Source organism: Bombina bombina, chromosome 3, assembly GCF_027579735.1.
Source record: "Bombina bombina isolate aBomBom1 chromosome 3, aBomBom1.pri, whole genome shotgun sequence".
Taxonomy (NCBI): domain Eukaryota; kingdom Metazoa; phylum Chordata; class Amphibia; order Anura; family Bombinatoridae; genus Bombina; species Bombina bombina.
In genome coordinates, this window is record NC_069501.1 from 972,734,080 (window position 1) to 972,751,984 (window position 17,905).

The 17,905-nt window shown below is 37.7% G+C and overlaps 1 protein-coding gene across 1 annotated transcript in view; it reads left to right on the forward strand.

The window, feature by feature from the left end:
* Positions 1 to 17,905, forward strand: part of CACNB3 (calcium voltage-gated channel auxiliary subunit beta 3) — a 237,108-nt gene that overhangs the window by 154,965 nt on the left and 64,238 nt on the right. The window contains exon 8 of the mRNA XM_053705503.1: positions 4,196 to 4,254. Within this exon, the coding sequence (XP_053561478.1) occupies positions 4,196 to 4,254 (59 nt within the window). The remainder of the gene's footprint in view (positions 1 to 4,195; positions 4,255 to 17,905) is intronic.

A 17,905-nucleotide genomic window follows, 5' to 3' on the forward strand; every position in this document is an offset into this window, starting at 1 on the left:
CCCTTTAAAGATGAGGAAGTTCATGACCAAAAAGGTCAATTGGGGATTCATGAAATGAGTTCCATTATCAATCTTTTTCCATCATTACAGGAGATGTAGGCATGGCGGACTTCCGTGCTTTCTTTTGGATCGCCTGTTGCCAAATCCCTCTTTGAGGAAGTGGTGTTGGGGATTTCCTCCGCTTAGATTGATCTTCTTGATGAGCAGCTAAATCCTCTGTTGGAGGGGGAGGAACATCCAAGTCCTTGCATATGAGCGCAATGTCTTTAACTGATGTGCAGGTTAGCCGCCTGCCTTTCCATATAATAGCCAGGTGAAACGGAAATCCCCAGCGGTATGGGATATTCTTATCCCTCAACAGTTCTGTGAGTGGTTTAAGTTCCTTTCTTTTGAGGAGAGTACGTTGGGAAAGATCTGCATACATTTGTAACTCTGAGTTCTCATATCTTATGGGTTGCATCTCTCTGGCTAGTTTCATGAGGTTTTCTTTCACTTGAAAGTTGGTTATGCGGACGATAACGTCTCTTGGTGGTTGGCCCACTTGCGGTTTAGGGCGCAGGGCCCTGTGTGCTCTATCTATGTCCACTTTTATTGGTATTTCTTCTTTCTTTAGGAAGCCAAAAAAATCCTGTAAGTACTGTTCCAGGTCTGATGGTGAAATAGCTTCTGGGATCCCTCGAAGTCGGATATTATGGCGTCTGCTTCTATTTTCAGCGTCATCTAATTTATCCTCTAACTCCATGATAGTAGCACCTTGATGCTGTATGGTGTTGTTTAAATCAGTTAACGCTTCTGAGTGTAAATCTTGTGTATTTTCGAGAGTTTCAACCCTGTATCCAATCTCTGAAATATCTTTTTTGAGGTCTGATATTTCGTCCTTGATGCACTGTTTAACCTGAGTTATTAATGTAGAGAAATCTTTTTTAGAAGGGATAGAGTTAAACAGTGCTTTAGGAATTGTGATAGATTCAGATGTCTGATCACTGTCTGAGTCTGAGGAGCTGTGATATGATGCTTGATCTGGTGGGTTTGCATCTGTGGGGCTAGGAGCCTTAGCTTCCAAGGTCTTGAAGAAGTTGTTGACAGTGTGAGCTGGTGTCTTCAGCTGTTTAATGTTTTTACTTGGTTTGCTGCCTTTTTTTGGAGACATTATTAGGTGTGAATATACTGCCCACAGTTGGTCAGATAGTGTGGTAAACGTAGTTCATACAGATTGATTTACTCCCAAAGAAGTGTGTGTAAGAAATAGAACCTCAGTCCAAACAGACAGCCCCCCAGGGTTAGCTAGGGTCTTGTATATTTATCGACTTTTCTTTAAGCTCTAGAAAAGGTGTTGGAAGGCAAAAAGTTCATTGTGCTCTTTATCCTTGCTGTTAGTTATTACATTAAAGTTAGAAGTTAAATGGAGATATCATCCTCAAGCAAGTAAAGCCATAAACATAATTTTTGAGTTCAGTTTACACTGTATTATTAATGGTGCTTTGTATCTCTGTAGGTGAGGTTTAAGCTATCCAAAGGTATTGCTATCAAGCGGTGTATATAACCATAAGGTTGACTTATACATTTATTTCTGCACAATATATGTTTCCTGTGTCACAGATCTCACCCTTTAGATGGTTTCAGGCCTTGTCGGTGCGTCTGTTCAGGTGCGCTTAAGCGATGCGCGCACTTCACTGCAACACAGGCTGTGGCCTGCACCGGGAGGTTTATGGTCGCTCCGGATCCGTAGTGATAGATGTTCGTCTGGTGACGAACAGGTTGAGGGGTAAGTCCGGTTGTGAGGTGAAGTCGGGTAAGCACTTCAGGCTGATGCGGTTCTTCTCTGTGTATCTCACAGCTTCTCCATGTTACCGCTGTGATGGCGCAGCTCTATATGTCTTGGTGTGCAGCAAACTAATGAAGAGGTCTCAAAAGACCCACGGGTGATCCGTTATCTTGTTCCATAGGTCACTATCTCACATATTAGCTTGCGGGTAGCCAAAGTAAACTGAATGGCACTAGCCTTTAACGCTCTCTCACGGATAAGGCTCAGGAGCTCAGATGAAAGCAGCCATCTCCTAGGCTGGCTAGCTCCGCCCCCGGGGCTTTTTTATTTTAATAGGGCTATTAGATTAGGTGTAATTAGTTTAAATTTCTGTAATTTGTTTATTATTTTCTGTAATTTAGTGTTTGTTTTTTGTACTTAAGCTAATTTAATTTAGGTAATTGTATGTAATTTATTTAATTGTATTTAATTTAGTTAATTTATTTAATTATAGTGTAGTGTTAGGTGTTAGTGTAACTTAGGTTAGGTTTTATTTTACAGGTAAATTTGTCTTTATTTTAACTTGTTAGTTATTAAATAGTTAAAAACTATTTAATAACTATTCTACCTAGTTAAAATAAATACAAACTTGCCTGTAAAATAAAAATAAACCCTAAGATAGATACAATGTAACTATTAGTTATATTGTAGCTAGCTTAGGGTTTATTTTACAGGTAAGTATTTAGTTTTAAATAGGAATAATTTAGTTAATGATAGGAATATTTATTTCAATTTATATTTAAGTTAGGGGGTGTTAGGTTTAGGGTTAGACTTAAGTTTAGGGGTTAATAACTTTAATATAGTGGCGGCAGACTAGGGGTTAATAAATGTAGGTAGGTGGTGGCGACATTGGGGGCAGTAAAGTAGGGGTTAATAAATATAATGTAGGGTTCGGCGATGTTGGGGGAAGCAGATTAGGGGTTCATAAGTATAATGTAGGTGGCGGCAGTGTCTGTAGCGGCAGATTAGGGGTTAATAATTATAATTTAGGTGTCGGCGATGTCGGGGGCGGCAGATTGGGGTTAATAAGTGTAAGATTAGGGGTGTTTAGACTCGGGGTTCATGTTAGGGTGTTAGGTGTAGACATAAAATGTATTTCCCCATAAGAATCAATGGGGCTGCGTTAAGGAGCTTTACGCTGCTTTTTTGCAGGTGTTAGACTTTTTTTCAGCCGGCTCTCCCCGTTGATTCCTATGGGGAAATCGTGCACGAGCTGACTTAAGCAGCGCTGGTATTGGAGTGCGGTAATGAGCAAAATTTTGCTCAACTCTCACTTCTTGCCTTTTAACAACGGGTTTCTAAAAACTCGTAATACCAGCGCTGCAGGTAAGTGAGCGGTGGCACAAAACTGCTCGTTAGCACCGCACAGCCTCTAATGCAAAACTCGTAATCTGGGCCATTGATTGTTCGTTGGTAAATAACCTCAAGTCTCACTGGTGTATTTGTGGACAGTAATACCAGCACAAACATTAAAACAAAAAATATATATTTTTTGTTTTAGTACAGAAATATAAATTTTAGGGGGGGGGGAAACAAAACAACAACAAAAAACACTGAAAGAAATTTGAAAGTGCCATTTAAAAAAATAATAATAATTTTTAAGCATAGATTAACGTACGTTTTTTTTTATATATATATATAAAGGGACATTCTTAATATCTGGCTGTGGGTTAATCATTTCATAACAATTTGTAGTTGTGTTTTCAAAAAAAGATAATTTTTTTGTCTGCATTTTCCTCAAGTATTCATTTAATGGTTCAATACCTCCATACTCTGAAGTGCAAATACAGTATACTTAATAATTAAAGGGACATTAAACACTTTGAGATTGTAATATAAAATGATAAAGTATATATATATATATATATATATATATATATATATATATTGTGTATATATATATATATATACAAAACTCTAAAATATACTTTAATTATTTATTTTCCCCCCTTTTCCTGTAATTCCATTCTGAAATTGTAAGCTTTTTAGTTCCTGTTAGAAATGTAGAACACTGTTACATTCTACTCAGCCATTGGCTGCACACTCTAGTGACCTATTTATAACTGTCCCTAATTGGCCACATCAGAGAAAGTAACCTAAGTTACATCATGGCATCTACATTTTTTTAATTAAAATTCTACACTTATTTTGTTACTATTTAATCAACTAATGAAACTTTAAAAAATACATCTACATATTATTCTCAGACTAATCATATCTTTGAATGCATCATTCTATCTAGCATTTATTTAGTGTTTAATGTTCATTTAAATCCTTTTCTTCATAATTAATTACTTTGTCCCTTTTATTTCCTTTTCATTTAAGAAATTCTCTTCTTTCACTCATCTTTTGTTTCTGTCTTTTTTCTGTCTTTCCCAACTGTACTTTCAGGTAACTGACATGATGCAGAAAGCTCTCTTTGACTTCTTGAAGCACAGATTTGATGGCAGGTGAGAGGTTTGTGGATAAACCACAGACCTGGCTAGTTATATCTTATTCTAATTGTTTAAGTGAAAATTTATAGACAAGATAAAAAAAAAATAGCCAAGGTTGACATATTTTATTGTATCTTCAAACAGCCGCACAATTGTAAAAATATTATCAAATTTTTATTTTATGCATTGCCTAATAACCACAACATTTCAGGAGGATTTATCCCTTAATTATGCTGTATCCACTAAAGGATAAGCTCTCCGAAACGTTGTTGTTATTTGGCAATGGATAAAATAAATATCTGGTAATAGTTTTACAATTGTGCTTATGTTTGATTTTTTGAGGTTTTGGGTGTTTGCAGACACCTACAGTGTGCACTAAAGTCAGGGTGCTGAATTGATTTTTTTTATTTGAATTTTTCTTAATATTTCTGCATAAATGTAATTAATTACATGTATGAACATATTAGTAATCCACATTTGTGTATTTATTGATGTGTGTATGTATATATATATATATATATATATAATATATGTAGGCACTCACTGGTCTTATTAAGGTGTATTTAATGAAAAAGCGTGACGTTTCAGGGACACCCCCCTTCCTCAGAGTGTGTCCCCGAAACGTCATGCTTTTTTCATTAAATACACCTTGAAAAGACCAGTGAGTGCCTTTGTATATCTTGTATATTTAACCTGCTGGCACCCTGGCAGCTGCCTACTAGGTGAGAGAGCTCCTTTTTTACGTTATGTATATGTATTGTATATATATATATATATATATATATATATATATATATATATATATATATATATTTGTGTGTGTGCGCTTGTGTGTGTATATATATATATATATATATATATATATATATGTATGTGTGTGTGTATGTGTAAATATAAAATACACACACACACACACACACACACATATATATATACATATATATAAAATGTTTTATAGTGGGAACATAAATGCTATATACGTTATGTTGTTTATGGGCATATATGAATATTATATGTTCATTTACCCCAAGTATACCTGTATAGGGTTAGTGGTGCAGACCCATATACTAATGTTTATATCAAGAATATAAGAGGTTAGTGGTGCAGACCCATATACTAATGTTTATATCAAGAATATAAGAGGTTAGTGGTGCAGACCCATATACTAATGTTTATATCAAGAATATAAGAGGTTAGTGGTGCAGACCCATATACTAATGTTTATATCAAGAATATAAGAGGTTAGTGGTGCAGACCCATATACTAATGTTTATATCAAGAATATAAGAGGTTAGTGGTGCAGACCCATATACTAATGTTTATATCAAGAATATAAGAGGTTAGTGGTGCAGACCCATATACTAATGTTTATATCAAGAATATAAGAGGTTAGTGGTGCAGACCCATATACTAATGTTTATATCAAGAATATAAGAGGTTAGTGGTGCAGACCCATATACTAATGTTTATATCAAGAATATAAGAGGTTAGTGGTGCAGACCCATATACTAATGTTTATATCAAGAATATAAGAGGTTAGTGGTGCAGACCCATATACTAATGTTTATATCAAGAATATAAGAGGTTAGTGGTGCAGACCCATATACTAATGTTTATATCAAGAATATAAGAGGTTAGTGGTGCAGACCCATATACTAATGTTTATATCAAGAATATAAGAGGTTAGTGGTGCAGACCCATATACTAATGTTTATATCAAGAATATAAGAGTAGAGATGAAATGACTCATAATACAGTCAGACCTTAAGAAAGACAGGGAATTCAGCACTCTTAAACACAGAAAGTCAATAAGCTCAAATGGATTATAGAAAAAATGAATGTTTATTAAATATAAGGAAGTATAAAAAACAGATATATATATGGCAATCTGGTATGCATCATCAAATCAAATAACAACATAGAAAAGCATCAATGCTAAATCAAAAAATGAAAGAGAAAAAAACAAAACAGAATACTTTTAAAAAAATGGCCGGTCATATAGGGATACAGAGCTCTGACAGATCAGCATGTGCTAGCATAAGTGCATATATAGAAGTAGCAGCTATAGTGGTGGGACTCAGACCAACTACACCCAACTGCGCACAGAATCCCCCAGAGAAAGCTGAGAGGTGTGACCTGGGCAGAGAATCATACCGGGATCTAAGTTGTCATGAGAGACCACCAGAAATAGCAAATGGCATGCATCATGTCATACACACAGTGATTGCAGTTAAAGCAAGTAGTCAAAGCTGTATATATATGTAACCACGCTAAGATAAATACAGGCAGTTCATATGCTGGAGCTGTGAGATTTAATTAGAGGCAAGTGTCTATAAAGCAAGGTTAGCCAAGTATAGAAAGCTTGAAAAAGGCTGGTTATCACAGCTGAAACGCGTTGCACTGATCTTTCATCCCTAACACCTGGTTCACACAGGAGCCGCAGAGCAGAGGAAGCATAAGCAGTCTTAGGCCTAGATTTGGAGTTCGGCGGTAGCCGTCAAAACCAGCGTTAGAGGCTCCTAACGCTGGTTTTGGCCGCCCGCTGGTATTTGGAGTCAGTGATTAAAGGGTCTAACGCTCACTTTTCAGCCGCGACTTTTCCATACCGCAGATCCCCCTACGCCATTTGCGTAGCCTATCTTTTCAATGGGATCTTTCTAACGCTGGTATTTAGAGTCGTTTCTGAAGTGAGCGTTAGAGCTCTAACGACAAAATTCCAGCCGCCTGAAAATAGCAGGAGTTAAGAGCTTTCTGGCTAACGCCGGTTCATAAAGCTCTTAACTACTGTACCCTAAAGTACACTAACACCCATAAACTACCTATGTACCCCTAAACCGAGCTCCCCCCACATCGCCGACACTCGATTAAAATTTTTAACCCCTAATCTGCCGACCGCCACCTACGTTATACTTATGTACCCCTAATCTGCTGCCCCTAACCCCGCCGACCCCTGTATTACATTTATTAACCCCTAACCTGCCCCCCACAACGTCGCCGCCAGCTACTTAAAATAATTAACCCCTAATCTTCCGACCGCAAAGCACCGCCACCTACGTTATCCCTATGTACCCCTAATCTGCTACCCCTAACACCGCCGACCCCTATATTATATTTATTAACCCCTAATCTGCCCCCCACAACGTCGCCGACACCTGCCTACACTTATTAACCCCTAATCTGCCGAGCGGACCGCACCGCTACTATAATAAAGTTATTAACCCCTAATCCGCCTCACTAACCCTATCATAAATAGTATTAACCCCTAATCTGCCCTCCCTAACATCGCCGACACCTACCTTCAATTATTAACCCCTAATCTTCCGATCGGAGCTCACCGCTATTCTAATAAATGGATTAACCCCTAAAGCTAAGTCTAACCCTAACACTAACACCCCCCTTAAGTTAAATATAATTTACATCTAACGAAATAAATTAACTCTTATTAAATAAATGATTCCTATTTAAAGCTAAATACTTACCTGTAAAATAAATCCTAATATAGCTACAATATAAATTATAATTATATTATAGCTATTTTAGGATTAATATTTATTTTACAGGCAACTTTGTAATTATTTTAACCAGGTACAATAGCTATTAAATAGTTAAGAACTATTTAATAGTTACCTAGTTAAAATAATAACAAATTTACCTGTAAAATAAATCCTAACCTAAGATATAATTAAACCTAACACTACCCTATCAATAAAATAATTAAATAAACTACCTACAATTACCTACAATTAACCTAACACTACACTATCAATAAATTAATTAAACACAATTCCTACAAATAAATACAATTAAATAAACTAGCTAAAGTACAAAAAATAAAAAAGAACTAAGTTACAGAAAATAAAAAAATATTTACAAACATAAGAAAAATATTACAACAATTTTAAACTAATTACACCTACTCTAAGCCCCCTAATAAAATAACAAAGCCCCCCAAAATAAAAAATTCCCTACCCTATTCTAAATTAAAAAAGTTACAAGCTCTTTTACCTTACCAGCCCTGAACAGGGCCCTTTGCGGGGCATGCCCCAAGAAGTTCAGCTCTTTTGCCTGTAAAAAAAAACATACAATATCCCCCCCCCAACATTACAACCCACCACCCACATACCCCTAATCTAACCCAAACCCCCCTTAAATAAACCTAACACTAATCCCCTGAAGATCTTCCTACCTTGTCTTCACCATCCAGGTATCACTGATCCGTCCTGGCTCCAAGATCTTCATCCAACCCAAGCGGGGGTTGGCGATCCATAATCCGGTGCTGAAGAGGTCCAGAAGAGGCTCCAAAGTCTTCCTCCTATCCGGCAAGAAGAGGACATCCGGACCGGCAAACATCTTCTCCAAGCGGCATCTTCGATCTTCTTCCATCCGGAGCGAAGCGGCAGGATCCTGAAGACCTCCAGCGCGGAACATCCATCCGGACCGACGACTGAACGACGAATGACTGTTCCTTTAAGGGACGTCATCCAAGATGGCGTCCCTCGAATTCCGATTGGCTGATAGGATTCTATCAGCCAATCGGAATTAAGGTAGGAATTTTCTGATTGGCTGATGGAATCAGCCAATCAGAATCTAGTTCAATCCGATTGGCCGATCCAATCAGCCAATCAGATTGAGCTCGCATTCTATTGGCTGATCGGAACAGCCAATAGAATGCGAGCTCAATCTGATTGGCTGATTGGATCAGCCAATCGGATTGAACTTGATTCTGATTGGCTGATTCCATCAGCCAATCAGAAAATTCCTACCTTAATTCCGATTGGCTGATAGAATCCTATCAGCCAATCAGAATTCGAGGGACGCCATCTTGGATGACGTCCCTTAAAGGAACAGTCATTCGTCGTTCAGTCGTCGGTCCGGATGGATGTTCCGCGCTGGAGGTCTTCAGGATCCTGCCGCTTCGCTCCGGATGGAAGACCATAGAAGATGCCGCCTGGATGATGACTTCAATCGGATGGAAGATCCTCTTCTGCCCCGCTTGGATGAAGACTTTGACCGGATCATGGACCTCTTCAGCCCCCGCTTGGGCTTGGATCAGGACATCGGAGGAGCTCTTCAGGACGGATCGGTGAACCTGGTATGGTGAAGACAAGGTAGGAAGATCTTCAGGGGCTTAGTGTTAGGTTTATTTAAGGGGGGTTTGGGTTAGATTAGGGGTATGTGGGTGGTGGGTTGTAATGTTGGGGGGGGGGGTATTGTATTTATTCTTTTACAGGCAAAAGAGCTGAAATTCTTGGGGCATGCCCCGCAAAGGGCCCTGTTCAGGGCTGGTAAGGTAAAAGAGCTTGTAACTTTTTTAATTTAGAATAGGGTAGGGAATTTTTTATTTTGGGGGGCTTTGTTATTTTATTAGGGGGCTTAGAGTAGGTATAATTAGTTTAAAATTGTTGTAATATTTTTCTTATGTTTGTAAATATTTTTTTATTTTCTGTAACTTAGTTCTTTTTTATTTTTTGTACTTTAGCTAGTTTATTTAATTGTATTTATTTGTAGGAATTGTGTTTAATTAATTTATTGATAGTGTAGTGTTAGGTTAATTGTAGGTAATTGTAGGTAGTTTATTTAATTATTTTATTGATAGGGTAGTGTTAGGTTTAATTATATCTTAGGTTAGGATTTATTTTACAGGTAACTTTGTTATTATTTTAACTAGGTAACTATTAAATAGTTCTTAACTATTTAATAGCTATTGTACCTGGTTAAAATAATTACAAAGTTGCCTGTAAAATAAATATTAATCCTAAAATAGCTATAATATAATTATAATTTATATTGTAGCTATATTAGGATTTATTTTACAGGTAAGTATTTAGCTTTAAATAGGAATCATTTATTTAATAAGAGTTAATTTATTTTGTTAGATAAAAATTATATTTAAGTTAGGGGGGTGTTAGTGTTAGGGTTAGACTTAGCTTTAGGGGTTAATCCATTTATTAGAATAGCGGTGAGCTCCGGTCGTCAGATTAGGGGTTAATAATTGAAGTTAGGTGTCGGCGATGTTAGGGAGGGCAGATTAGGGGTTAATACTATTTATGATAGGGTTAGTGAGGCGGGTTAGGGGTTAATAACTTTATTATAGTAGCGCTCAGGTCCGCTCGGCAGATTAGGAGTTAATAAGTGTAGGCAGGTGTCGGCGACGTTGAGGGGGGCAGATTAGGGGTTAATAAATATAATATAGGGGTCGGCGATGTTAGGGGCAGCAGATTAGGGGTACATAAGGATAACTTAGGTGGCGGCGGTTTACGGAGCGGCAGATTAGGGGTTAAAAAAAATATGCAGGGGTCAGCGATAGCGGGGGCGGCAGATTAGGGGTTAATAAGTGTAAGGTTAGGGGTGTTTAGACTCGGGGTACATGTTAGAGTGTTAGGTGCAGACGTAGGAAGTGTTCCCCCATAGGAAACAATGGGGCTGCGTTAGGAGCTGAACGCTGCTTTTTTGCAGGTGTTAGGTTTTTTTTCAGCTCAAACAGCCCCATTGTTTCCTATGGGGGAATCGTGCACGAGCACGTTTTTGAGGCCGGCCGCGTCCGTAAGCAACTCTGGTATCGAGAGTTGCATTTGCGGTAAAAATGCTCTACGCTCCTTTTTTGGAGCCTAACGCAGCATTTGTTTGAACTCTCGATACCAGAGTTAATTTTATGGTGCGGCCAGAAAAAAGCCCGCGGAGCGTTAACAGCCCTTTTACCGCCGAACTCCAAATCTAGGCCTTAGTAAGCTAAGAATACGCTGCCACCAAACGCTGCCAAAAACGCTTCCAAAAACGCTCCAGGACCGGCATCTGTAGAAGTGAACTGATCCATCTACTCTTTATTACGTACAATCCGTAGTCCTACAGGATACCTACTATTGGAAAGAACAGTAGAAGTGCAGAAGTCCCTAACCTGCAACATAATATACAAAGACCCAGCCCCCATAAGACATAGGAGGCGGATTTGTGTATCACACAACTTAAAGATCAAGGAAGAAAAGCTGGTTGCAAAAATGTCTCTCAGCAAGGATAATAAGGTTAGATCTACACACCTGCTTACCTTACCGCATTTGATATAGGTACATAGTACCTTAAAAAAAATATATTCTATAAACTTAGGCTGCAGCCAAGTTTTTCTCACACTTGCAAGTGAGATGCCTGGCGTTTTTTGAGCGCTCTGGTGACGTAAGTCCCAGTGCTTCCAGTGTGCTGGAAAAGCTGGCGCTTTTCAGAGCAAGCTCAGACGCGTGGAAACATGGCAGCCTCCACACACGTGTTGCTGTGGAGGCTGCAATGTTTTTATACATATAATATGATTTTTTGTGTGCTCTAGAGAATGTAGCCCATTTCTTTTCACTTCATACGTAGCGTATGAAGTGAAAAGAAATGGGCTACATTATCTAGAGCACACAAAAAATCATATTTTATATATATATATATATATATATATATAAATGACGTTCAATCGTGCCTACTGTTTACCTCACGGGGTGGGCTGGCGATCGTTGTGTGTTAGCAAACTGAGATGTGTGGGCGGGTTAGAGATGTATGGGCGGGGTTCCAGGAATTGACGATTCCTGATTTTTAGATCCTCATATTCGACACAACACCACCGTTGTTATGCCTAGAATGATTTCCCCAGTCTCTAGCCAAACATCGCAACTCTGACCCACCTCTATTCAGTGCAGGATAAGCTACAGGGGCTGAGCTGAGGTGGGTCAGAGTTCCGATGTTTGCAAAGAGACTGGGGAAATCATTATAGGCATAACAACGGTGTTGTGTAACAGGCAGCTACAAGGGAGCTTAGTAAAAACGTTTGCATGCGCAGTCCATTATTGTGCAGCAGATCCCTTTGCGCATGCGAACGTTTTTTCGAAGCTCCCTTGCTTGTGACGTCACCTAGCGCCACGTCATCGCTGGGAGTGAAGCGCCTCCACTAGCTCCTGAGCACTGCCCGAACGCGGCCATAGACTCTCATAATGGGTATTACCTAAGGGTTACCTCAAGATGGACTTTTAATCACGTTTTGGAAATAATTTACTTTTTCCAAAACGAGATATTTTCATTTATATCAGATTCGTGGAGTAATTCTTCCAAATCTTAAATCCTCAATTAGCTTTTAATTTTTTCCTTTTACGACTTGTGACAATACTATCCTTCTTGCAAAGGAATACAGATCCTTTGAGAATTCAAATTTATCAAAGCCATTGACAGGACAAAATAAGAGTCCCTTCATAAGGACACTCACATGTGCCTGATTGAGTCTAATAGAGGACAGATTGATTACTTGCAAATTGGAATCTGGAGATTATAAAATCCCCTGCGCCCTCGAAACCTCTGCGGTCTGTTCACCTGTGTTCTCTCTTGACTCTCTTGTAGTTCTGTTGCCGTCTCTGTCTGGAATGGTACCGTCTCCCTCCGGAGCTGGTATTCCCCCCTCCTACATCTCTTTCTGCCCCCTCGCCTTCTTGTAAAAAATGCTGTGTTCCTTTTGCACCATTTTATGTAGAATCTTGTTCTTCATCTGAGCCATCAGTACCCAAGACAAATTGACCCTCTTACGAACTGATAGTGGTAGACCCTATTTTTTCTACAGTCCTCACTGTCCCTTGATAGTTTTCTTCCTTTCCTAAGTTTTATATCAGTCTGTAGTCCTGCTATTTGCTCTTTAACATCCTCATTTAGTTTGTAAAAATTGGGATTGTTTTCAAAGCTGTTAACTAATTTGAGAGAATCTTCAACTAGTGATTTTGTCTTACCTAGCCATTTTTTTTTTCTTTTAACCATTTTGTTAATAAGAATAATGGAGCAGTCAGATAGACTTAGGTTCCAATCTTACATAAACTCATCCCCTCCTTCATCGTCTCTCAGATTGGTTCCTGGGTCAAGCCTTAATCTAAGACCTCTTGCTATAATTTTGTTTTTTTATGTAATTCTCAAGGTTTGACGTTTCAGCCTTTAGTTTAACCTATTTAACCAGTAGCTTTTTGTACTCTTTAAAAGGTCCATATATATTAGATGGACTACTCTCTTTATCCTGACTCTCGGTCACACTAGACATAGACAAAGTTGCTGTTAATTCTGCTTCCCATTTCTCGTCTTAAAGTGTAAAAGCCATAGTTGTATCTGTAAAACGTTGGATAGAGTATTGCCAGATATACTAATAGGGATTTGTTGCTATTTCCAAAAGAAAGAGATTCCATATCCAAGAAACATTTGGTAACTAAATTTAATTGCCACTGGAGTGATATAAGAAATAGATTTTTTTTAAAAATGGAATATACTAACTAATGATGAAAATGTGATTTGAGAGGTTGGGGATTTTCCCAGTCTAACGGCAAGAAAGGCACCTAGAATAAGAGACAAATTGGTTAGAAGCCAATACATTTTAAAACTGGCAAGGTAACCAAAAAGTGGTAGGCAATTCCCCATGTGGCAAGTGTGTAGCTTGCAAATTCATGGTAAGGACAAAATATTTCACAGTCAATGATGGAAAAGTTTACAAACTAAGTCATTTTGTGAACTGCAACACACAAGGAGGGGTGTATCTCCTTTCCTGTTCGTGTCCTAGCTTCTATGTTGGGAAAACCAAAAGAGCCATAAAAGTCAGGATTACTGAACATCATGATGATGTTAATTACAAAGTTCAGACTAGTAGTGTAACAAGACACTTTGAGAAATGTCATTCTAGCAACCCTGACTCTCTTCTCTTTATAGGCATAGACAAAGGGATCCTAAATGGTAGAGGAGGTGACAATGAGAAGATCCTTCTGCAAAAAGAATGCAGATGGATATCTCTCCTGTTTACCCTAGCTCCCAATGGAATGAATGAGAAACTAGACATGGCATGTTTTTTTATAATAAAAGATTAGTCATGATAACAGGGTATATTATACCTTATAACTGATACATTGTTCTGTAGTGATGCATTATATATGTTTTAATACTGTCATCTCTTGTTAACTTAAAAAGTGTATATAAATGTATGATTAAAAATGTAATTTTAAAACTCTGTAAGAAAAGAGGTATACAGCTTTAGGAATAATCTTGCCCTTTTAAGCTGGAACATCTTTTCACCTATTGGAGGGGCGCAGTAAGCATCTACCATTAAATAGGATGCTAAGAGTGGAAAAGTCATGCCTGAAGAAGCCCCTTATCCCAGTTGACGAGGGGGTGAAACGCACATCGGCATTGGCTGACCGGATCACGGGATGCAGATGCAGGCTCACACTGAGTGCTTAATGGCAGTGGTCTAGCAGGCGTGTGAGCAGACAACACCAGCATTGGATTCAAAGCATTTTGTGAGAGGGAGTATCTTTGAATACAGCTAGAAGTCTCTACTTAGCCATCTACATCTTCATATGTGTTCCAAAGGAGGGCCGTGAGTGATTGGCTAATATATTTACTTGTGCATGTTTATGCCTCATGCTTAGTGTGACTGTTTCCTGTGATTGAATGCACTGTTGGAAGGTGGACTACGTTGATTTCACAGTCTCCTAAGCTTTCTATGCAAGTATTTCTGCCTATATCTTTGCTGGATACACATGCTGCCTTTTGCTTGCTTGCAGCTTTCTATACTTGGCTAACCTTGCTTTATAGACACTTGCCTCTAATTAAATCTCACAGCTCCAGCATATGAACTGCCTGTATTTATCTTAGCGTGGTTACGTATATATACAGCTTTGACTACTTGCTTTAACTGCAATCACTGTGTGTATGACATGATGCATGCCATTTGCTATTTCTGGTGGTCTCTCATGACAACTTAGATCCCGGTATGATTCTCTGCCCAGGTCACACCTCTCAGCTTTCTCTGGGGGATTCTGTGCGCAGTTGGGTGTAGTTGGTCTGAGTCCCACCACTATAGCTGCTACTTCTATATATGCACTTATGCTAGCACATGCTGATCTGTCAGAGCTCTGTATCCCTATATGACCGGCCATTTTTTAAAAAGTATTCTGTTTCGTTTTTTTACTCTTTCATTTTTTGATTTAGCATTGATGCTTTTCTATGTTGTTATTTGATTTGATGATGCATACCAGATTGCCATTTATATATCTCTAGCACTGTGGCTTTCTGTTTTTCAAACGTCATAATAATTAATAAACATTCATTTTTTCTATAATCCATTTGAGTTTGTTGACTTTCTGTGTTTAAGAGTGCTGAATTCCCTGTCTTTCTTAAGATCTGACTGTATTATGAGTCATTCCATCTTTACTCTTATATTCTTGATATATATATATATGAGTTGGAGAACTTTATTTTTATTTTTTGAATAGTCCCTTAACAGCGCATTTATAGGTAATGCAAAAAAAAAAGTATAATAATAATAATAATGAAAAAAAATGTACCAGCCTCCATTTTGCAAATATGCCATTATCAGCCAATTAGGAACTTGAAGGATGTTAGAGGTCACACTGAAATACCAATTACTAGCTGATAGGTTTGTGTCTGCAGGATATATTTTTTCTCTGTTAATAATTACATTAACACTAAATACTCTTTTTTTGAGAGCAATGTCTGTCAAACTACCGCTTGAAGAAAATACCTAATTGTTCGTTCCTTGTATTATATTTAATGGCCCTTTAAGTGAGAAGCATTGCATAATCAACAAATGCACAATGAGAATACAATGCAACAAAGTTTAAGTTGAATTTTAAATGAGCAGTAGATTTTTTTATGTTATTTTTCAAAAATAGTCTGGCTCCTCAGCTTTAATTCCTGCTTTTTCAATTAAAGATACTAAGAGAACGAAGACAAATTGATAATAGGAGTTAATTATAAAGTTGTTTAAAATTGCATGCTCTACTATCTGAATCATGAAAGAAAACATTTGGGTTTAGCATCCCTTTAAAGTGAATGTAAAGTTTGAGGAATGAGTGCCCGGTTTTTATTAATCCTATTAAAAACAGGGACACTTTCATTCATCAAACTTTAAATTACACTGCTTTTGTTAAAATACTTACCTTTTCTTTCTGCAAGCCTCTCCAGCCCATCGCAAGCCTCTTCTTACGTCAGGAATGACAATTTCGGCATCCTCCAATCACAGCTTCCCCCCCTGGGGAATCATTGCCTAATGCAACGCCGTGATTGGTGGAAGGCCGGAATCGTCATTTCTGACGTCGGCAGAGGCTTGCGATGGGCGGAGGAAGCGCTGGAGCGGCTTGCAGACAGAAAAGGTATTTTAAAAAAAAGCAGTGAAATTTAAATTTTGATGAATGAAAGTGCCCATTGTTTTTAATAGGATTATTAAAAACCGGGCACTGATTCATCAACATTTACATTCACTTTAAACAAAAGTGTTGTTTTTGGCTGCTATAATATAATGTCTACACAGTGAGCACATCAATACCTTATTCTGAAAATAAACTGAAATAAAGATATATACTACATAAGGGGATTTCAACATAGTAGTGCCATTTTTTTTTTTTTTTTTTTTTTTTTTTTATAAGGTACCATAGTCATACAAAACGTCAGGAAATACAGGATGGCATTTAGTACATGGTAAATAGTATGCTACTTATATCAGCCCTATCTGGGACAATGTCACTCTCCTGAATTTATATACCCATTAGTACCTAATTTATAACTCAAATACAAGTTTGTAGAAATCATGGCAAATACTTCTTAAACATATCGTTACAATTGTATATAGTGATATATATTTTTAGCCCTTTTAACATACTAGAATGATACAACATCATGGATAATACCTTTTAACAATAGTAGAACAATTGTAACCCTAAACATATGCTCTAGCCCTTTTAACATACTAGAATGATACAACATCATGGCTAATACCTTTTAACAATAGTAGAACAATTGTAACCCTAAACATATGCTCTAGCCCTTTGAACATACTAGAATGATAATCTTTAATAACAGATTGATTAATGTTCTTATCACCTGGTGTCTCCTTCATCATTTAGAACTTACATATATAATGCTCAATTGTTTCAATATATAGTATAAAATAGTTAGTGATAAACAAATGCAAAATAATAGGGTTTATAGCAGACAGAGAGCTGCTGGATAATCAGAATTTTACAAGGATATATTTATATTATTCCAATATAACTGTATGGGGAATAGCGGACCAAAGTCGCTTTTGTAAAATCCCAGATCTTAAGCTCGGTATATTACGATCATATGATGATGCTTTGACTGAGGTTACTTATGACGGGGAAAGTAAAGAGGGAGTGTCAACGACACTGTGCTTATCTAAGCAACCATTGCTATATGAACAAGAGTCATTAAATTTAAGTTAGGGGAGGAAATGCTAATTTACAGTGTTTTGGATGGATGAAACATACGACCTCTTCTTAGGCGCTCCCACCCCAAGGTGATCCATATCTCTCTTAAATTTCAGTTTGGAAGCCTTGCTCAAAAGTCAAAAGACAGTATTAATAAATACAATAACCCAAAGCTCTCTGAAGCTGATGTAAAGCTTGTTCTCAATTGAATGAGAATGCTTGTAGAGAAAGGGTGTACTCCCTCGTTTTGCTTGGAATTAATTATCATACTTATATGCGCTATCATATTCTATGCGTGGGGTTCCCAAACAAGGAAGCTTGCTGCATGAGAAACAGTAAGAGTGCATAATGTTTGTACCCCATTTACATATATTCTGTAATGAATTGTGTATGCAGTTGATCCATATTGAGCTGTGTGATTGACACTAAGA